The sequence below is a fragment of the Rhipicephalus microplus genome, chromosome 8, assembly GCF_043290135.1.
Source record: "Rhipicephalus microplus isolate Deutch F79 chromosome 8, USDA_Rmic, whole genome shotgun sequence".
NCBI lineage: Eukaryota > Metazoa > Arthropoda > Arachnida > Ixodida > Ixodidae > Rhipicephalus > Rhipicephalus microplus.
In genome coordinates, this window is record NC_134707.1 from 7,245,351 (window position 1) to 7,269,080 (window position 23,730).

General features: G+C 44.0%; 1 protein-coding gene across 5 annotated transcripts in view; it reads left to right on the top strand.

The window, feature by feature from the left end:
- The window catches only part of LOC119164054 (uncharacterized), a 155,020-nt gene that overhangs the window by 96,378 nt on the left and 34,912 nt on the right, over positions 1-23,730 (top strand). For all 5 annotated transcript variants that reach the window (XM_075870900.1, XM_075870899.1, XM_075870903.1 and 2 more), the window contains exons 26-29: positions 7,667-7,744; positions 9,669-9,707; positions 9,818-9,871; positions 11,164-11,322. In XM_075870900.1, coding sequence (XP_075727015.1) covers positions 7,667-7,744; positions 9,669-9,707; positions 9,818-9,871; positions 11,164-11,322 — 330 coding nt within the window. The remainder of the gene's footprint in view (positions 1-7,666; positions 7,745-9,668; positions 9,708-9,817; positions 9,872-11,163; positions 11,323-23,730) is intronic.

Below are 23,730 nucleotides of genomic sequence, written 5' to 3' on the forward strand. Positions count from 1 at the left end.
CTTTAATCTTTATTTAGCGCATCGTTTGCATGCAGCGATGAGCTTTGTGTAAGGAGCACCGCTAGAGTGGCAGGCACACGATGTCAATGTGTGTCTATGCACACAATTTAATTAATACATGAGTATCATTGGAGGAGCAGAAACTTTTATTTTTAAGTGATATACTTGGTAAGCACATGCTAATTTTGTTAATGTTTGATTAACGGAGGCACAAAAAGAGGTTCATTGCACTGCGAGACCGGAAAATAGAGCTTCCATATCATGATTGTAAATTACACTCAAGAAATAAAGATATAGCCATCAATGTAACAAGAATTGCAGCAGAATAAAACTGCAATTAACGCACACAACTACACATACAGTGCACACCGCGACACGGCTGTAGTTGCCTCACCACTTGACTCCGGCATGAACTGAAAAAAGAAAACAAAAATGTTGGCTACGTTTTCCTTCCCACCTTCGCACTAATTTTCTCCTGCACACATTACATCACTTTTTCGCGAAAAACAGCCACAAGTATTTGCTGCAGCAAAAACAAAGCAGCTTTAGGTGTCATGCAAGCCGTTGATGAGGCAGGAGTGTTTACTCAGTTACATCCTAGGTTTAGCTAGCAAAGATTTTTCTAGATTCATAACTTCTCTCTTATTGCACTCATCAGGGCTTCAAGCAATTTGCAAACATCACAGACAACAGTATTGAGCATAGCTGCACTTTTCACAAAATTTCACTTATGCAGTGAATTCTAATATATGTAGCGGCTCAACGAAAACCTAGCAATGCAAGCGGCAACTCAATTTCTTAAGCCAAGAAAGTATTTTCTTGCAAACGCGCTGTAAAGCATTCCTGACAGTTTTCTTTCGTGTGAAGCAATCCACGAAAACAGTACGCGAAGTGAAGAGCACAAAAAAGATCTTTGCGGCAAACAGCACAATGCCAGAAACATTAGGTTAAGGCTTCAATGACACATGCAATATGCACTTAACATTGTATTGATGGAGTTCGTACCTACCAGCAGCCAAGCTGAGAGGCAGCCGAAGCAAGCGAACACCACAATGCACGCCAAGCTTGTTATCGCACATCTTCTATGGCATATCCCTGCAGCTGCCCTTACTTCTTCATTGCCCCAAATGCTCATGAACACGTAGTGTGACAACGTTGCCGTCGCGTCAACGCCATGTGCACTTCTCTCGCGTCCAATTCATGCCTGATCCCATCCTGACGTTATCGCACTGTACAATCGCAGACAATAAAGACGGATTCAGGCCACTATCGCACACACAAAAACACGTAAACGTATCGATATGGGTAGAGTTGCAATTGAAGTTGCAGACGCCCTAAGGTAAGTGCGACACAATCAGTTCTGAGCCCGAGACACTTCAACCTTTTCTATGGCTAGAAGCATTCTCCAGTCGACATTGGCACCAGCATCTACGTAAAATTAACTCTCGGCGGCAAAAGCACAGTCTCGGTGCATGGGATCGGTGAACGGGACGTTGGGCTCGAGTCGAGAGTAGCTGGTAAGGTGGACGAAGGCTTGGGGGTTAGCGGCAAGATCTCGTATATGACTTCGGTAACTCGGCAAAGAACTCGGTAAGGTCCGATATAGCGTGGCAGGAGTTTTTTACTCAAGCCAACACAACGTGAAGGCAGCCAGAGCAAAACCAGGGAGCCAGGGTTGAAACTGGTGACTGTCGTAATGGTGTTTTTGGTTGGCCTGAGATGCCAGGAGTCAATCACGGGCAACGCGACGTGCCGTAGCCGCGCGAACAATGGCGTCGTGAGCGTAGTATGGGGTTGAGTTTGCCTCGGAAAGAAGTAGTGAGCTGAGAGGCAAGAGCAGGTCACGGTCATACAACAGATAAAACAGATAATAACTAGTAATGTCGTGACGCGGCGAATTGTAGCCAAATGTAACGAATGGTAACGTGCAGTCCCATTCCAGGTGGTCCTCAGACACGTACATGGGTAATATGTCTATGAGTGTACAGTTTAAGTGCTCAGTAAGTCCGTTTCTTTGCGAATGGTAAGCGGTGATGAACTTGTGATACATTGTACAAGAGCAGAGAAGGTCATCGACAACTTTTGAAAGGAAACATCAACCTCGATCAGTCAGTAGCTGACCCGGGGCACTATGGTGTATGATGACCTAATGGAGAAGAAAGTCAGCGACATCCGTTGCACAGGTGGTAGGAGGGGCTCGCATAATGGCATAACGTGTCATATAATGAGTCCCTATGGTCACCCACTGGTTACCCGCAGATGACGTCGGGAAAAGACCAAGTGTCCTCACCTAAAGTGTTTGTATCTTACACCATGACCTATATTTAAGTATGCGGCAATGCATGTTTTTTCCCTATACTGCGTCTGTGGCCGAGGGTCTTAACGGCACCTTCAATACTATTGGGGAAACACCTCATGTGCAAAGCTGTTACAGTCGTTTTAATTACAGTGCAAAGCTGGGACATTTTATCTGTAATAAAAAAAAATGATATGCAATATTTCGTCTGATTGCCTCTCATCTCTCTTTACTTATTATTTCTGTTAATTATGTTGAATTACATAACAACTGTCCCTAACTTAATGCAGTAAAATACTCTCAAATCTTGTACAGTCGATACTGAATATATCAAGCTTCGATTTATCGAATTGTTGGCTATATTGAACAGTTGAGAAATCCTCTTGAATATCTCACGCTAAAGTATAGGACATGTGCAACCATATATCGAACTCCCGCACAGCAGGACATCAGCTATATCGAACACTGCACAGCGCCAAAACCCAGAAAGTGCATTTTTCCTAGTGGATATTCATCAATTTTCGGCTGCATTCTAACAAGTCTCGATGTCTTTTCACGTGCAGGCAACAAAAAGGCAATGTTATCCTAACGCGCTGATCTGGTTCGCTGCGCGGCACTTGCAAGTGCACAGGTATGTTTGACGCGCGATCTGCAGGTGTTAACGCGTGGGTGTAGTTTTTTCAAGATCACCATTTACTGAGGCCACCAAAATGAGAATGCGAAGTGACCCTGCAATTTCGTTAAAATGTTCGCATTCCCTTCCTTGTTTGTTGGCGCACAATTGCACGTGAGCCTGAGAAGCATGGCCTTCCAGATGTACAGCCTCATGATGTATTTTCAGTGTTTTCGGTTTGAAAATGCATCTCTCAGAGGCTATGATTTTTCTAGCTTTTCGCATCAAAGCAGCTGAAATCAGCGGCTGCCACCTACAAAGCCACAAATGACATAGATATCGCTAACATGTTGACGGTGGGAACACGGCATTATCTTTTGTGCCTTGTGGATTTGTGTACTTTTTTTCTTATTCCTGACAAATCTTCATTCAAGAGTTTAACAGAACTTTGACCTGCATTTAGCGATAAAAATTATGATTTGCGCTTGGAGCGATGTCACGTAGAGCACTGTCATAAACTTTACTTGCGGGCCAGGTGATGACTTCTGGCGCGTCATGACCGTTGACGACACGGTGCCTCAGTGCGTTCTGTGACTTACCAGCGTCCGGGCACCATTTTGGACAGTGAGCAACTTCATCGGTGCACATGATGGAGCTGTGTGTGACTTCATCGATGCTGAAATCACAGCTGCCGTTGTTGTTACCGTGGAAGGGTACCAGTGTGGTTATGAATATGCCAGTGTCTTCACTGCCACCGCTTACCATCTTTTTACCGGGCGACAAATTTTGCATCCGCGTTCTGCGTCAATCAACACTGTTGTGGCCTAAGGAGCTGAATTTACTTATTTGAAAACCCTCAATGATATTGATGATGACTGGAACTTGGCAGCGCAAAAAGCAAGACAAGTTTACGAACTGTTTTCATGCGATGTAAAGCACAATGGCTTGCAGCTCACACCTTGTTCTTCACTGTACTATGAGCGAATCATTATGTTAGGCCTTGTAACAATTTCCGAGACCTGAAATGTTCAAGTCTTAAATACACGTATTTTATATTTTGAATTATTAATGTATCGAAATATTTTATGATCCCCTTCGAGTTCGATATATCCTTGCTCGACTGTATAACAAAGTCAGATCCTCCACGAAAATACCTCATTATATATGAAAATTTATTCTAAACATATGTTCTTAACACTATCTAAATTTAAACTATTCTTTACTTATTCATTATAACCGATAATTTGTTATATCCATTTGCATTAGATTGAGGTTTCAGTACAGATCATTTGGATGTAGTTAGAAAAAAAAAACACATAATTAGTGGGACAGTGATATTGTGAATATTATTCCTCTCATATCTGGCTCAACATTGCAATTACACAGCACTGTTCTAAATGGTGCATCATTTGAGCGTGTGTGTCGTATGCTGCTGCAGGTGAATCGATTTAATATGTCATTACGCCGACTTGGCTTTGAGAAACAGGCTCTTGAGGAGAGCCAGAAGGCCAGTGAATGATGTGGCTTTTCTTTTTCTTTCTCATTTTTGACATGCTTTTTTTCTACATTGTAAACATGAGGTGTGTATCAAAGCGAGTGTCCTTAGACTGAAGTTGGGCTGCTAATTCTGGGGTAGTAAATGCATTTATTAATTTTTTTTATTTCGTAAACCAGCTCTCTGATCATTCTACAGAAAAAGAGCACTATAGCAGTGTTAATTTTAATTTAATGAATTTTCGCCTTTGGAGCAGTTCACAGAATGAAGTTGTTCTTGAAGTAAGAAATTGGAGCAGATCTGATTTAAAATTCTATAAAACCTACACTTTTTGCTTTTAAAGGGATACTGAACAAAAATGGGAAAAACTGATGAAACTTTCAAATTCAACTCTGGAGATGCCACTGTTCTGATTAACGGAGTTAATTTGTGCATTTTTGAACAGTTGGTTTTATTTTTGATGGATTGTCAGCTCCCAGCATCTGCTCACGAGCGTGGGTTGTGTAACATCACATTCGCCGAGGCACATGCAGGAGGCACGTGTCCTCCTCTTCCTTTTCTCCACCTCTCTTCTCTTTCTCTTCCACAAGAGTGCTGGAGCTTTGCCCCATCCAGAATCATTGTTCATGGCCGTTGCTGTTCGTACTCGTTTTGGGAACTGCAGGGGTGCTGAGCGAGTCGAGAGACGTGAGGGACGGCTTGCATTGTTGACTTGCCCGTCTTGCGTGTGTGTGGGACATCGCAAAATGTCACCGTCTCGAGTTCACGGCACCAATGCTAGATGTGGCAGTGGAAGTTTGTGAAAAACGCATTAAAATAATTGTTTTCCCATATTATCTGCCTGGAATGAAAATTGTCTCAATTTGATGACCCAATCTTTCAATTTTGCGGAAATATTGGAGGCAAATATTTTTTTCACTATGCCCTTAAAGGAGTAACTTGAAGAAGTTGAGAAATTTGCATATTGTTTCTCTAAATGAGAACACTGGTGTCGAGAACCCCGTAAAGAAAATGTGGTGCCTTGGAATGCATTGAATATGTTATTAAAACTTCTACCTGGCAAAAAAAAAAAACACTTTGAGAATCATGATCGAGATGCTAGTCTAGCAATTTGTGGGTACAGTCTGACATTTGTCAACGCTGTGGGGACAGCAATTTGTGATGTAGGCTTGTGTAGATAATGAATTGAAAGTTCAGAAGCAAATAGTAATTTGGTTTGAATAACTTCAAAATAATTCCAATACTGTATATTCCATATTTTAGAGAAAAATGAGCATATTTCTAGACCCAACGAACCTGTATAAATCTTTTTGTTTGAAAATTGAAAGAAGACATGTATAAATGTCATTCTTTTTGTTTAAAGAATGTGGAAATAAATTTGAACAGTAGCAGGATTGCTCTTCGGTAGAATGCTAGTGATAACCTGTACAATATCTTACGTTTTAAAGCTTGCTATGCTTAGAGCATATTAGCTATCGGAACAAGCTTTTAAACTTAAGAAGGAAGAATCGATGGGGGCAAATGTTCATTTAACTTTGAAGTAGGGTTTCGCGGCAGCACGGATTTTTTCTGGAAAGATGTATTCACGGTACAGCATTCTCTCACTGCAGTGAAATCATCTTTACGGAGGGGTTTACATGCTGAGTATTATTCACTATTCCTTCATTTCGAATAGTTCAGAATCTTTATTCATTTATATTTGAAACCAATTTGAATACATTATAATTAGTTTATTATTCGATGTGCTCGCATATTTGCACAAGCCTATTGTGGTGCATTAACAGCGGCTCTGATGGCTTATTTCAATTGCACATGGTGCACATAAATAAAAAGTGAATATTTCAGTGAATGTCACAGCGATTTTGCACCATGCAGGGTGCAGTGTTTTCAGAGGCAGTGTTGACTCATTGTGATCACGTCCCTTGCACTGTGAGATTACAAGCTCACAAGACCTTGCAGTAGGTTCACCCCACCGCAGTGGTCTAGTGGCTAAGGTACCCGGCTGCTGACCCGCAGGTCGCGGGATCGAATCCCGGCTACAACGGCTGCATTTTGAATGGAGGCGAAAATGCTGTAGGCTCGTGTGCTCATATTTCGGCGCACGTGGTCGAAATTTCCAGAGCCCTTCACTATGGCCTCTCTCATAATCATGTGGTGGTTTTGGGACGTTAAATTCCACATATAAATCTATCTATCAAGGCCTTGCAGTAGGCAATCATGGAGGCAGCGTAGCTTTTATGCTAGTGCAATGCAAGTGGTAAGGCTTTGTGAAAGAGAAAACGAGGAACAGCGGAATCGAAAAAAAAAAAAAAAAAACTAATTCACTAGCAAGCCTATTAATAGGCTGTAAAAGTGAAGTGCTGGCATAAAAATGATCCTTGCTTTGAAAGCATTCAATTTATAACTTTTTAGAGGATCAACCCAGTGTACTATTCACTCTGCATTTTGTTTAAACAGGGTGATAAATTGTCATCTATGTTGAAAATGAGCAAGCATTCCTAACAAGTTAATAGCTACGGGAGCCATCAGTAAGTCCTTAAAAAAATCAGATCAATTATACAGTCAAACCTCTGTGTCAGTCTTTTGCGAAGGGGTTCAACTATTGGCTCACGGAAGTTCCTGGGATCCCCCAAGAAATTGATAGACACAAAAGCAAAGTCAAGACCTTGTATTCGTACCACAACATTCACTCTATATTATTTAATATAATTTATATCATACGACAGTATATTCTTACAATTATTTTTTTTTTCAACCTGCTAGTCTTTCGTAATGTCATTGGCAGACAGATATGTACAAGCATGCATGAACTTCGTGAGAAATCGGGAAACCTGATAGGGTTTGACAGAACTTCAACAAAAAAGTTACTTTTACACTTCATGGCATGTGTACTACATCTATTTTGTTAGCTTTAGACATACTTTGTTATGTGTAGTTGAGATAGTTGCGATACTGCCTGTTTATCACTTAGTAGAGTTCAGCTGTGTATATATTGAATGTAACTTCCATTTTACTTACAATGTATTTTGTTTGTTGATGTATTAATTCATCTATAAAGATGGTGTGCATGCAAGATAATAAAATGAAATAGTATTATCATGTGTCCACGTGGGCATGCTTTACTTTCTATTGAAATGGATATTTACCCACTAGATCTCCGATTTATTTCAAGTGCTCTGTCATTTGGGTATTGTGGCAGTGAGCTTCAGTGATTCGTGCCAATACTTTGATGAGTTTATTACAGTTGTTTGATCTTTCTCAGGAAAATGAAAGCATAATAGCAAAGGAGAAGAATGCCTGTCTGGCCTTGCAAGCAAAGGTGCGGGAGCTGATGAACCAGGTGTGGTCTTGAGCATTTTAAACTTTGCTTGTGATGCTTCCACATGTTGAGTATGAGATTAAGCGATCCAACGTGTCTTTCATGTGTTCTGAGCAAAGCGTATATGTATACAATTATTTTTAAACAATACAGATTTTCATCAAAGAGTTAGGCACTTGTTATTTTTACAGTCAATTTCCAGGCCGAAGAGGAAAGACTTTGCCACTAGTTAGATCACTCAGAAAGAATCAACAAAAATTTTAATTAACATTTTATTCTCAATTTTAGGGTTGTTGTTTACATGGCCAAGTTGTTCTATGTCATAATTTATGGTGAGCCTATTATTTAAAGGTTGATTATTACACGTAGCTTCAAAGATCCAGCGTCGAATTTCCAGATCAACCCCAGGTGGCCGAAATTTCCGGAGCCCTTCACTACGGCGTCTCTCATAATCATATGGTGGTTTTGGGACGTTGAACCCCACATATCAATCAATCAATCAATCAATCAATCATCGAATTTCCAGATCACGTTGCTGGAGGAACCGAAACTGAAGGCACTGGAATAATGGTTCATGGAAGGACATCAGAACTTTCCTTTAAGTAATTCGAATTATCATGCCTTGCGCAAGTTACATACTAGCAGAACATGCCGACCAATGTCGGCATTGTCTTTTGCCCATGATGGGCAAAGGTTCTGTGACTCTTTGTAATTTTAACTTCTGGAAGGTGCAAGACTCAAACATTAAGGAGAAAGCTTCTCATACTACAATGACCAGTGTCTGATTCCCTGGGGCGATGCCAGCTGTGGTATCTCCTCCTCAAGGGGATGGCGGTAGCACGATTAGTAAAGTGCAAGAATGCGAGCGCATGTCAGAATAGCGCGAATTAGTACCGCTGCGATTACACAAAGTGAAATTAGGCGTGATGTAGCACATGCACTAGCCTTCCGGCGCACCCGGTGTGGTTTCTTCGACATGGCAGTCCAGAAAATCGACAGTAGATCTCTGAAAGTTTGTGCAATATTTTTTTTATTTTTAAAAACTAGGCTCGGCATAAATTACAATGCAGAACATCTTGGTCATATAAAGAACTGCACTATAAATTGTCAATAAAAATGTTTAGTAAGATTTCTTATTATTGATTTCTAAGTTATCTAATTAGTGGCAAAATTAGTGCCACCTTGGCCTATCATCACTGCAGCAAAGAAATTGCGCTGGCCCCGGTAGAGTAAGAAACATGAGGGTAGGACAAACATCTACTTTTCGCAGTATATTCACTGACATTTGGGCTGGTGCACCAGCCTTTGTGAAAGTCTGGATCACAATGTCTGGTTTGGACTGAAACATGAGTTCATGTACCGAAAGGTATCAATGTGCGTTTTACTCTGTCATGTTTTATACATTTGTTCTTTTCTTTCTTTGCACTTTATTCATTGAGAAGAGATAAGAAAAGCATATGTCAGCAGAATGAGATATTTAGTTGGTTCATCGAAATGTCTCATGTAATACAGCAAGAGAAGAGAGGATAATGAAAGATGAAACGGTCTGACTAGCATGAAACTTTGAAACCTCTAAGCTGGCTAGCATGAATTAGTGAAACCTTAGAGCTGTTGGAAAAAAACACTGTACCTTTACAAAAATAGTTTTATCATCTGATTTTGTTTATTTCTTCACTAATATGTATGTGGAAATGTAAGTGAAGTGACTACTATACAGCCAGTGCATTTATGTAAACAAGTTTACCAAACCAAACAGAGGGTAAGCTCAAAGTATATCGAGCTTGGAGTTCTAATAACTTGCAAACGAGAAATACCAGTTGGGGACCACCTTTTCATTCAAGAACATGGTAATGGCAGTTATGGCTTTCCTTAGCACTCATTCTGATCACCACGGGATAGTAACTTTAGAGTCGGTGGAAATGTGATTTGAATGGCTTCTGTGTAGGTGGCCGCTAAAAGTGCTGAAGCGGACAAGCACCAGAAGGTAGGATATTAAGATTTTCAATAATGCCAATTAGGTGTTGATTTCACTATTGCGGTTGCTGAGGCAACTGGAACATTCTAAAGCAGTACTTTTCTCTCCTCTCTGCGCAGACTATTTCCTCATTGCAAGAATCTTTTCAGTCACAACTGGAAGAAGCACAAAAAGTAAGCATTCCTCCTAAGCTCCTTTCTGGCAGAACTGTGTAGCCACTGCTGAAATGCGATTCTCAGCTTTCCTGGAAAATGGGCTGTGCTTTTACTATACCCAGGAATTCAGCAATTCTAACATGCCAGCTGTATATGCCCAATGCCTACACTAATTCAGAGATGCCCATCTTGGCATGTAGACAATGATTTGAATTTGCCCGTACAATATAAATTATTGCATGCTCCCCAAATCAATTGCAGTATCTTGGAATTTCAACTAGGTTGGGATGCATTGATCACTCACAAAATAAAAAGCTGCTAGATTTGCTAGCAGTGGCACAGTTTGTAGATTACACAAGGCAGTACTTTACATTACACAAGGCAATACTTTACCGTACGAGGAGTGCGGTAGGTACTTGAAAGTTAGGGGTGCGCGAATGCAGGGGTGTAAGTGGTGCACCATTTTGCGCCAATCTGACCTGTTGCGCCTTAACAATGATTTGCACGTGCAACACCAAATGTATAATTTTATGCGAGAAATCTTTGCAGCTCCGCGCATACTGGACGGATCCTGATAGTTTTTGCAGTGGTGAATTTATGTGGCAACAAGCTTCTTCAGTGAATCCATTACATTGCTACTTGGAAGTCGATCGGCCCCTTCAAATGAAAATACTACCCTTACATTAATTCATTTTATTAGCTTAAAAGCTTGTTATGACAACTTATATTCTCTAAGTACAATAAGTTTTAATGTGTTACGTATTTTAAGGGCTATGACTAGCATCCTGCTGAAAGTCGAATCCTGCTACTACTTAAAGTTGTTTCATCTTCCTTTGAACAAAAAAAAGACATGGAATTTGCATAGAGGCCCTATTCACATAAAAATGTTGTTCAGGTTAGTTTGGTCATGATAAATATGCCCATTCTTCTTTATATGTCATATATACTATTCGAATTCGATTCGCAATTATTCGACCAAAATCACTATTCGCTTCGAACCTCAAATTCAATATTCGAGAAGTCTAATATTTATGAATGCAAGTATGACCATTGACATCTATAAACCTTATCTACAATGACAGCTGTTTATGGTGTTGCTCTGCCTTTAATAAAACATAAATGCAAACGTACTGCACGTTTTAGTTGTCACATATTGGTTTTTAATGTTTTTGGATAATACGAGTCTTTTTTTTTACATCATAACATTCTTATAATTGAGGTTTTTCTATATTTTACAGTGTATGCACCTGCTTAATTAATGGTCATGGTTAAATGAGTAGAATTATTCTCTTTTTCTGTCAACTTTCTAGAATGAGCAGCTGAAGAAAGCGGAAGTCTTGAAGCTGAAGGAAAAGGTTCGTACTCTGTCGTTTGAGCTCAACAATGCGAAGGAGACGGGAGCCAGGAATCTGGAGCGTATGGAGAAGCTCTACAAGGAGGCCAAAGAAGAGGTTCAGTTCATGAAGAAGGCAAGTGCTGTTGCAACTCCCGGAATCCCTCCCATTCAGGAATACTGTTTCACTACAATGTTGTAGTGCCAGGAGTTTAGTGAGGTCTGTATAGACACGCCTTCAGCTCCGGCTTTACGACAACTTATGACTTGTCATGTACTGTCGAAGTTATCAATTCAACTCCAAACTTAAGACGAGCAAAGTATGCCTTGAATAGAATTGATATGTTGTATAAATGGACATTTATGAGAAAAATGATTTTTCCCTTACCAGTTTCTTTTTTTCACAAACATCAAGAACATCACTCTTGCTATGAAAGGAGGTGCTTGGTAAGCAAAGAGACATGCAAAAAGAAAATGTGAGTGGTGACGGCACCATTAATTCCTGCACTAGTTGTCGTAATGTCTTAGATTTTGGCAGCGTCTTGCTGGGCCTGTCATTTCTTATCAGTAAAAATGAAGTACATTGTCTTCTGAAGAAGCATGATACTTAAATCTTAGATATAGCCTGGCATGTTCAGGGTGTCAGGTCGCGCACACCGAGGTCGGATACGCTGGGTACTCACAGCCAGCAACAACAGCCTAACTCGCTCTAGAGCTCGGCGCCAGCACCATGCACAGCGAGCAGCTTTGGAGGGGCGCTTGAAGTGTTCGGTTCGTAGTGTTCGGTTGACATATAGACAGCTTCTTTCGCTCTCTGCTTTTCTACACATTCTTTTTGGTCGGCGCACATGTTTTTGTCTCTCTGTGCACTGGGGTGCGATTCTTGGTGTGTCCACCTAGTAGACTTTCCACTTCAGCCTTCACTGATTAGTGGAAGTCGGCGAGCAGTGTGCCCCACTTTCCGGTCTTTCTTTTGCAATGTGATTTTAACACTGCAAAGCTTTCACAACTCTTGACACAAATAAGAAGGACTGAATATGTTTCACCGCTGCGAATGCTGCCCCTCAGAGATCCACACTGTGACGTATATCTCGGACGCCAAGCGTTAGCCCTTGAATTAGGTTTAATGCTGCTAGCCTAACATACCAGGATGGTCGATACGCATTCACTGCATCGTTCCCAAACAGCTGAACACTTTCATATGCAAGTTCAGACTTGTCAAGGTAGTTTAAAAGGCCAGTCAACAGGTTCCAACTTCTTCTTACGCCCCCTAGAGAAGCTCCGCAATTCGTAGGGTAGACAACCGTGATCACATTTTCTGAATATTACAGTGCTGCGCAGAGCCTCCATTTCGAAAAACGATTCCCCCGCTTCTTTCCTATGTCTCGCCAATGCTCCTTTAATACGCAGCGACAAAATGTCTCTAATCGGGGACTTGGCGTAGCGGGCAGCTTTCGATCGGTCTAAACCAGTCACGATGACAGGCTATGCCTTCCCCTCCCTGGAAGAACAAAAACCAGCTGAGAGCTATGTTGCGACCCCTGTTACTTCCTTAATATAGCACGTATTTGCAAAATTCTTGCAGCATCATGTTCACAAAGCAAAAGTGCACATATTGCCACCTAGAGTTGTGAGCCGACAAGCCCTAGCGAGACAAAAAGGGCAAAGAGAATGAAGAAGTGTGGTTAGCGTCTCGTCTGAAGATACACGCTCGTGTCTTTCTGCCCCGCTGTTCCAGTCTTGTCTCCACGGCTCTTGGGGCGTGAAAAACTGGTGGAGGTGCTGGGTAATCTATGCACCGTACCCCTCCACATAGCAGGAACACAAGCGTTGTACCAGTGGTCACCCCTGTGCATCGCGCCAGCAGAAGAATCCGAGGGCAATCCCCTGAGTTTGGACTGCTCGCAAACAACATGGCAGCTCCGACCAGCCCTACTGACACCAACCCAACCGGTACGAACGGCACAACGCCGCTTCATTGCACCTTACTCACACCGCGAATGCCAAATCCCTTTCATGGCACTGCACTTGAGGATGTGGAAGATTGGCTTGTTCATTACGAGTTTGTTGCCGTGCAGAACCAGTGGGATGACGCGGACAAACTGCGGGATGTCTATTTCAGTCTTTTAGACGACTCACGTGTCTGGTATGAGAACCGGGCAGGTATTCTTACATCATGGGAAGACTTCAAACGCCGACTTTTGGGGACATATGCCAGCTCTGACTGTCAGGAGAGAGCTGAGCGCGATCTGCATTCCTGCATACAACTGCCGAACGAAGGGGTTGCGATGTATGTCGAGGAAATGATGCGCCTCTTTTCCATCGAGCTGACCCCGGCGTGCCAGAAGAAAAGAAGGTACGATACCTTATGCGCGGGGTGAAAGAGCAGCTTTTCGGTGGGCTTGTACGCAGTCCACCCAAAACTGTGTCAGAATTTCTCACGGAAGCCATCACCATCGAAAGCACTTTTAGGCACCGGGCTCCGTCATACGAACAGCACGTCAACACTTCAACTACAGACTACTTGAGAGCTTTCGGTGGCCAAATGGATTTCTTCCGAGAGCTCATACGTTCAGTTATCCGCAAAGAACTCCAAAAGCTGTCAGTGCCCTTGCAGCCCACTACCTCCTCGTTGTCCAGCGTTGTCCGAGATGGAAGTCCAGCAAGCATGCCTTAAGAGAACCGCCTTGCATGCGGGAATATCAACCATCCAGTGACTTCCCCCGCATGTCGTATGCTCAAGCTTTGCGGCAACCTGTTACACCTGCAATTCCGCATCCCACCGTGGCCCCAGCCATGCTGCAGACGGTCCAAGCGGCGCCATATTACAGCGCACCTCGCCTGATCTCGCGGAAATCAGACGTCTGGCGTGCGCCAGATCGACGTCCTCTCTGTTTCCACTGTGGTGAAGCAGGGCACCTGTACCAACAGTGTCCTTACCGACAACTTGGACTACGCGGATTTTCGACGAACTCGCCACCAGACAGGTTCGGTCAGCGGCCCCCTGAAATTGAAGAGTATGTGGCTCAACAGCGCGGAACTTCGTCATTCTTGCACCAGTCACGCTCCCCGTCACCGCGGCGATTTTCTCCTAATCGCCGCACCTATTCGAGCGTGGCGCAGGGTCAGTTGCCCAATCCACGCCGGGAAAACTAATGACAGCGACCTTCGGGGGCGAGGCCGCTCATACTGGACAAGCTCAAGGCCTCCTACCGACGCTTCCGCAAACTGACGATTCTCCGACGACGACACCAGCTGGCTCCGCAAAAATTTCATTAGACATTCCTGTGCTGCTCGACGGTCGCAAAGTCAGTGCTTTAGTTGACACGGGTGCGGATTTTTCTATAATAAGTGAAAAACAGGCTGCTTTCCTAAAGAAAGTGACGATGCCTTGGAACCTCAGCCCAATTCGTACTGCTGGTGGGCACATCGTCATGCCACTCGGCGTTTGCACAGCACGAATACAGATTCGTGGTTCTACCTTCGTTGTCAGCTTGAGCGTTCTAATGTTGTAGGCCCGTGTGCTCAGATTTGGGTGCATGTTAAAGAACCCCAGGTGGTCTAAATTTCCGGAGCCCTCCACTACGGCGTCTCTCATAATCATATAGTGGTTTTGGGACGTTAAACCTCACATATCAATCAATCAAGCTTGAGTGTTCTCCATCAGTGTTCTCGAGACCTGATCATTGGCATGGACTTCCTGAGGGAGCACGGTGCTATCATCGACATTTGACAACGCCTCGTCATGTTCTCAACAAAAAGCGCCACACCAGAGCATAATCCCAGTCATGATCGAGTATGTCTGCAACTAATTGACGATGCTGTGACGATACCACCGCACTCAAGTGTTACGGTTCAAGTGGCGTGTAACAAATCAGCACACGATGAAATTGTGGCGGAGAGCAATCGATCCCTACTCTTTTCCCAAGGTGTCTGCGTAGCACGAAGCCTAGTAGACCTACAGGCTGGCCACTGCGAGGTACTTGTTACGAACTTCAGCTACGAGCGCGGACACCTTTTCCCTGGTACTGTCATCGCCTATGCCTATCCAGTAACCAATGTGACTGAGTGTTGTGCTTCCGAGGCAACCGATAATGCCGAAGCACCTCTCCAGGGTGTCGATATAAATCCAACGTTTCCTGATGAAAACAAACGAAGGCTTAACAACCTGTTGATAGAATTGCACGCTTGTTTTGCATGCTCATCGAGAATCCGTCAAATATCGATTACCAAACACCGTATTATCACCTGCGGCGACGTGCACCTTATAAGGCAACAGCCTTACCACGTTTCACCAACCAAACTACGCTCGATTCAAAAGCAAGTGAAGGAAATGCTTCAAAACAGTGTAATACAGCCATTAAGCAGCCCTTGGTCATCGCCAGTGGTATTTGTAAAAAAGAAGAATGGTACACTTCGTTTTGTGTCGATTATAGGAAGCTGAATAACGTCTCAAAGAAAGACGTGTACCCGTTGCCTTGAGTGAATGATTCTCTTGACAGGCTGAGGCAAGCAAAGTACTTTTCCCCAATCGACCTCAAAGTTCAGGCCTTATCTCTATGGGCGCTTATTCAAAGTTGTGACTGATCACCACGCTTTATGTTGGTTGGCTAACCTCCAAGACCCCTCTGGGCGATTAGCACGATGGAGTCTGCAACTTCAGGAGTTCGATGTCGCGATTGTATACAAGTCGGGTAGAAAGCATGAAGACGCCGACATGCTATCATGAACACCTCTGGAATCCGATCATACAGCTGTAGAAGACGACAGCGCCTTCCTGGGGACTCTCACTGGGGCAGACCTCCTCAGTAAGCAACAAGCGGACCCCGTGTTAAGGCCCGTCATCAATCGTTTAGAAGGCAGCACCGCGTCTGTTCCTCGTCCACTTTCCTGTACGTTGCCGTCATTTTGTTTACGTCACAGCATATTATACAAAAAAAACACCGGTGTTGGCAGCAGATCTTATCTTCTAGTCGTCCCTCAAGACCTTCGTGATGACATCCTATTAGCCTGCCACGATGAGCCAACATCTGGCCATCTGGGATACTCACGGACGCTCGACCGGGTTCGACAGATATATTTCTGGCCAAAACTCGCAGCTTGTGTCAAACGCTACGTCAAAGGATGCCGCGAATGTCAGCGTCACAAGTCACCACCTGTAAAGCCTGCAGGCCTCTTACAACCCATCGATCCACCACGTACGCCATTTGACCAAGTTGGGATGGACCTCCTTGGACTGTTTCCTTTGTCTCACTCGGGAAGCAAGTGGACAAAGCAAGCGGGAAGCAAGTAATCGTCGCAACTGATTACTTGACCCGTTACGCTAAAACGAAGCCATTGCCACGTGGTACAGCATCTGAAGTTACCCAGTTTTTCATGCACCACATTGTGCTTCGTCACGGCGCCCCATTATTCGTCATCACTGACCGAGGGACAGCGTTTACGGCAAAACTGTTGGACGACATCTTCAAGCTCAGTTACACGAACCACCGCAAGACAACCGCATACCACCCCCAGAGTAACGGCTTAACAGAATGGCTGAACAAAACGCTGGTGGACATGATTTCTATGTACGTGGATGTGCAGCATAAAACGTGAGACGAAATCCTGCGATACGTAACGTTTGCGTACAACATTGCAACCCAGGAAACGACAAGGTTCGCACCATTCCTTTTTACAGTCGAGACGTGCAAACCATTCTAGACGCTATGATTCCTTGTGACATTGACCAGCAAGAGCTAACTCCTGATGTTGACGATTACATTCAACATGCAGAGGAAGCACGTCAATTAGCTCGCGTGCACATATGATCGCAGCAATGTGAAGATGCTCAAAGGTACAATATCCACCATCAACAAGTCTCCTATCAACCTGGTGACCAAGTGTGTGTTTGGACTCCTGTTAGACGGCAAGGTCTGAGCGAAAAACTCCTGAGCAAGTACTTTGGACCCTACAAAGTATTACGGCGGTCGAACGAGGTCAACTACGAAGTTATTCCAGATGGAGGCTCAGTAACGACCCAACGCCACTCACTACGAACAGAGATTGTGCATGTCGTCCACCTAAAACCTTATATTACGCGGTGATACTCGCCTTGTTGGGCCCGGGCAGCAAACATTTTCTTTTTTTTTACATTGTTCGTTGGGTCTCGAACGAAATGTGAACTGTGTTAATGGTTTTTTCTCTAATGAACAACCTCAGACAATTTTTTTTTTGCACCTGCATATGCCCTGTGCACTATAGGTACTGTTTCTCTCTCTCTTTCTTTTTTTTTTCCTTATCGGCCCTGCTGTCCCCTTGTGTATGAGCATCGGGTCGATGCTCTAATAGAAAGGGGAATAATGCCACCTAGAGTTGTGAGCCGGCAAGCCCTAGCGAGCCAAAAAGGGCAAAGAGAACGAAGAAGAAGTGTGGTTAGCGCTTCATTTGAAGATACACGCTCGTGTCTTTCTGCCCCGCTGTTCCTTGCTTGTCTCTACGGCTTTTGGTGCGTGACAATATTTTTCTTCATAAGAGTTTTCGGAGCTTAGGGTTGTTTACTGGCCATTTAAGTGTCCTGTTACTACAGTAAGACGAACTCGAAGGGACGACGATAATTTGTTCATCTTATCACAAGTCCCCCGAAAACCAAATGCTGACATGCGAAATATGTCCAGATATGTTGCTTGAAAACACGGAGTGGAGTATACTTACAATGTCAAGGAAAGGAACAAAATAAAAAAAAATTGATTGGCTCAGCTTCATAAAAAAAAGTATGCTTTCAAGTAAAGTATATAAACCAATCTAACGAGTTCTTGGTTTTGACAATCTAGAAAAGATAAAAAGGGAGAGCCAAGCACAACTTTCTTTCAAAGAATGTAAAATTTATTATTCTAGTTGTTCACTTTCTGAGAGACTGTTTTACTGGCTTTGCTATCACATTTGGATATGCCTCCATTGCATACTGTTACGTTGAGAAAGCCAATATATGCCAAGTTGCTTATGAAAGTCTGCAATCTTTTCTTTGAGCTTCGAATTTTCTCATTTTCAGTCCGCAGAAACTTTTCCTGAATGACATGCAGCTGAAGATCTCGGTTTACGCTACTCACGATTACAAGCCTCGGACACACAAATGACACGACATATATTAGGCTGATATGTGACATATCTTAAACCGATATCGTTAACGCCTCGCGTAGATAAGCTCATGGAGCATGTCGTTCAGACGTAGCTCAATAGGTACATGGAAGACAATGTGGTATGTATTCGGACACCATGATCGGTTTTCGACCCCGACGATTGGCGTGCGGCGTGATGCTACAGCTCGAGGAGCAAATTATAGACAAGCCTACGCGAGCCGCAAAAGTTATCACGGGGTTAGATGTGGCAAAGGCATTTGACAACGTGAGGCACGTGTCGATCTTAGAGAATTTGAGCTCTCTGAACGTCGGAAACAGAGTTTGTCAGTGACTATGTCAAATACTTCCTTTCAAACAGGACAGCAACTTAAAAAATCGGAGAAGAATCCGTCGTGGACATCAAATTAGGCAATAGGGGGACACCTCAGGGCTCGGTGTTATCAGCCACCTTTTTCAACAATGTGATGCTGAAACTGCCTGAATACTTAAAAAAATATAGAGAATTTAAATCACAGCATTTACGCGGATGACTTAACATTATGGATGAACAAGGGCAGTGACAGCCAAATTGAAGGCTCTCTGCAAATCGCCATATATAAAATCGTGGAGTACCTGGAATCCGAAGGACTTAAATGCTTGGCCGAAAAGTTGGAAGCACTCTTCCTCATGCCCGCCAGAAAACAGCAACTCCACAAGAAGCCTGAAGTGAACATCTACTTGTATGTTAACGGTGCAAAAATCCTCTGGGTCGGCAATATTTGTGTTGTTGGACTGAGGATTCAGGCGAACCGTAAGAATTCTGAAATGCTTGCCAGGTTAGGAGCCAGTTTTAATCAGGCATGTCGTTTCATCAGACTAATAGCGAACAGGCATGCTGGGATGAAGGAGGCGAACCTTCTTATATAATAGCAGACCTTCATAATAAGTAGAATAGTGTACGTGGCATCTTATCTAAAATTAAACCAAGCAGAACAGGTCAAGCTCGACACCATTATCAGGAAAAGAGTGAAAGTTGCTTGATGACTTCCCTCGAACACGTCCACTAACAGACTTATGAAGTTAAAGGTATCTAAAACACTCAATGAGCTGATTGAGGCTACCTTGGCTGCACAACATCAAAGGCTACTCGAATCTAAAACGGGGAGAGCAATATTAAAGAGATTGGGCTATGAGCCCACGCGTGAGCAAGTGCGTTCAAAAGACATACCTGTACAGATCAGGGACAAGATAAAGACACCTCCGCTACCCAGAAACATCAACTCTACCTTTCATGAAGGCAGGCGTGAAGCCACAGCAGAGGCATTGCAATCTAGGTACACCGGTTGACAGGACGTCGCGTATACAGACGCTTCGGAATATGAAAGCAAAGCGGCACCCACGGCAGTGGCGATCAGGGAAGACTGGGGCCTGATGACGTGCTGCACAGTCCGTGATGTAGAGACTGTAGAAGCCGAGGAAGTAGCCATAGCTTTGGCCATCAGCCAAATGGGCGTCAGGGTGGTCACCAACAACTCCAAAAACGCCATGAGAAATTATGAATCGGGAATGGTGATGGAGACGTCCGTATATTAAACATGGTAGGAGTACCCAAAGAGCTGGTCCTGCTCATTTGGGCTCCAGCTCACCAAGGACTTAGAGGGAACGAAGAGGCTCATTCCGTCGCCCAAGGTATCCCCTACCAGTCGACCCCTGGAACCCCCCAAGTTACCGAACAAAAAAGTGAGGATATGCGCACACACCGTGAAATTGTCCCACACTACAGGCTGAATCTGCAAGTATACCCGAGAGCGGACAACTCACTGAGTAAGAAAAATGAGGTTTTGTGGGGAAAGTTGCAGGCTGGGGTTTTTCCAAACCCCGCAGTTTACAGCAAGTTGCAACCCGCAGTTTTCTGGTCCCAGTATAAATTTTGTGATGAGGTAGCGAATTTGGTCCACATGGTGTGTGGACATGTCGATGTCAAAATGACGGTTCCCACACTGTAGAATCCTGGGAGGCCCTGCTCCGCAGCCCAGACCCCAACGTCCAGCGCGACATTATCAGTCAAGCCCTTGCTGCTGCTGTGTCCCGAGGGATTCCGGCTGACTGACCTATGAAAAACAATCCAAACTGACCACAACTAGTGCTCAGGCACAATTGTGTGAGGGCGATGATAATGCATCCGACTCCTCTAATGGAAGTGCTAGTGCTCATATGTTGTTTATGCTTCGTGGGACCATATTTTTTTCATATGATTATAATGTACAATCTTTGTTCCTGCTTTAAGTCTCATTTGATTTGTTTTCACGACCTTTTCCTTGCATTTTTCCCTCTAGCCAAGCTCTTGTGTTCTGCTCTCTACTGTACTGTACTTCTGTTACAGAACTGAGGAACACAAGGACAACATGAAAGAACTAACGCTTTTTGTTGCTTTCTTTGCCGATAAAGCCGGCCCTTTCTCCACCTATAGGTTAGGGGTGAGGGAGATACCAGCTTTATGCGCTGATCTTTATTTTTCATTTCTCTTGCTTTCTTCTTCCACGTCTCTATTTGCTTTCGATTCGCTTGAAGTGTTTGTGACAAGAAGGTTTTTTTTCCCCAATTTTGCTTTCTATTGTTTGCCTGAATTCCCCCATGAAAACTATAGGATTTGTTCCGCTGAATCCCTGTTGTTGTTGGTCGCTGAAAAAGTTCGTCTTAACAGAAGAGGCCTATTACGTGGTTCATCTTAAGGGGAGATGCTACTCGAAAAACGATTTTCTTTAATAAGAGTGTGAATTTAACACAAATTGGCATGCTAATAGAGTTTTTTCTCCTCTTTTCAAATATGTGATTTATTTTCATGTAGATTGCTTGTTTTTCTTTCTGCAGGTCAGATACTGCAAAATTATGGCCATTGTTATGCAACAATTCTGACCTATAAAAGTTTGAGATAAAGCATGCAGATATAGCTGACTATAATCCTTTGGAACTGTAGAGTGCAAAAAACTATATCAATTTTGTGTGTAAAAAGGTGAAATACAATAATAAAATAGAAAAATTTACTATGGCTCTAGTTGCCAAGAGCTTTCAATGTTATGTAATTTTTGAAAAACACAATCAAGCAGCACTGACAATCTGAATAAATACTTGCACTCTATGGGCCTTCATCATGCTATGTGCAAAATTTCATAGAGGTATGACAATTCTAAGTATACGAACTAGCGTGTATAAGAAGCACAGATCACACAAAACTGCAAAAGGAGAAAAACGCATTTGAAAGTTTGAAGCCTTTTTTTTTTATCACAGAGTTGTTAGAAATGCATAATCTTTGGCCATAATGTTCAACAGAACTTTGAAAAGCACTGCAAGTTACTAGAACTGTCCTGCAGCATAGGTTGTGCCCTCATGGTCCTTGTGAGCACTCTCTTCTAGCCGTGCCCTTTTCACTCCACGACGACGGTGGGTCCTTGCTTCTGCTGTCAGACGCTCGGACATTCTCTTGATGCGCCTCGCATGGCGGGAATCACTGAAAGTAACTAGATCTCTAGATGGCAGTATGTTGAGCTCTTCCAGGATGGGCTCGAAAGTAGCATGACCCTTGTTGAACCACAGGATTGCCATAGCTGCGGCAGTCTCGACAACCGCTCAGGAGACAAACTTAGTCTTGGGGCAAAGTAGCCAAATTTTGCTGTTCAGGGATTCCGATGCGTTCTGGGTTTTCCCTTTGATGCATCGAACAAGGAGCTTCTCATCCGTTAGCCGCTTATAAATGGGCAAAACAGCTAATCCCTGGGCTTTTGTCAGGAGAGGTGTGTGGCGTGGTGCAGGTTCACCAAGTGCTTCAGCGCGTTGATGTTTGCACCACGACTCTGTTCCTGCAGGGCGAAACTTGTGGCTGCCAGCATTGTCAGTAGAGCATGAGTGGAAGTATGAAGCCCATACTGCAGTGTACATATCCCGTACACTCCGCCTGTTGCTTGTTATGGCAATCTGATAGTATGTTTGCAGCTTCTGAATGGCTGGCTCTTTCATTTTCTGCCCTCGTGGTAATGGCACATGCAGCTTCCGTAGCGCGGTGCCAAGTCTCTTGGCCACATGATTAGTGCAGTCTTCTTTTTCTATATTGACAGCACCATAGACTTTGACTCTGCAACTGCACTATATGCTTTGCTGTCACCGTCACTCAAGAATGTCATGAAATGCAGTGGGGTGTCATAAGTCAATGTTCTCTGCCAAATGCGCATTGCAGCCTCCGTTTCCATGGCATGGGAGGAACAGTCTGCATTTTTTTCACAGACTGGGCCATGGAATGCCTGCCACACTTCCTTGTCTGGGCCCATATCCTTGTGCCTACTGCATGTCAGGCAGTAATTTGATATGACCTCGAAGTCTAAGCAGAGGCCAGTATCTAAGGAGATAACTGCGCCAATCCCGTTGTGGCTTTTGTGGCCCCTCTTCTGCCAAGTGCCGTCGAAAATAACAGCCACATCAGTTTCGCCTGCTACTTCTTTCGTCAACTCTCTGGATCGGCGCAAGTTTTCACTCACAGTTGCCATGGCAGCGGTGTGCACCTTCTTTGCTATCGAAAAAAAATCCTCAGTGGTGCATTGGCTTTGGGAGTCCAATAATGGAGCAAAATCTCGACAATTGCTCATGCCCAATGCCGACAGCGCGTGCAGCCACCACCGCCTTCACATTTACAGCGAAACTATCTCAGGAGCTCCCACTGTCGTACCGTTGGCTCACTCGGCTGCTGCCGTCCGCCGTAACACGCAGTGACGTATAGGAGCACGAAAAAACAGTCGCTGAGCATTCGCTGTTTTCGCAATGAAGTTCGAGGAGCGACGAAAGTCCCTTGCGCTTTTCTGCCGGCTCCCGAACGGCAAGTTTTTGAATACCACAAGCAGGGCATGCCGCACCTGCCACAAGTGCCGTCAGCAAGAGGGTGTCACACAAAACTGTCGTTGCACAAACCTCATCGCGCTGTCTTTCATCTTTTTCGAAGAAGCCGAGCTTCTTTTCCGAAGCACTGACGAAAGAAAGCGCAGCGTCAATCTCTTCATCGCAGCCACTGTCGCTCGCGCACTCGTCGATGCCGCCGTCAGGCCTAGCACACGTAGGCATGTTTTCGTTCGTCGCTGTCGTTCGGGGCGCTTTACGCCGCCTTCCCTTGAACTCGTGCTTCGTTCGAAACTTCTGCGGTCTCACGTTGCACTTTTTTGGGCTAATCATCGCGGAAATATGCGTAGACGCGCAGAAAAGCAGATGGACCAAATGCCGATGGCCGCCACCAACACAGCTGACAATGACTCGGTAGCCAATGGTGATGCGGCTTAGGGTGTCGCGCGTTTCAAACCGCTCAAACAACGTGATAAAAAGGCCTCGTTTTTAATTTTTTTTGCCCACGTACGAAACTGGCAGTCGTCAGAGCTGTAAGAAGAAGGCTGGACGCAACTTTCCCAACC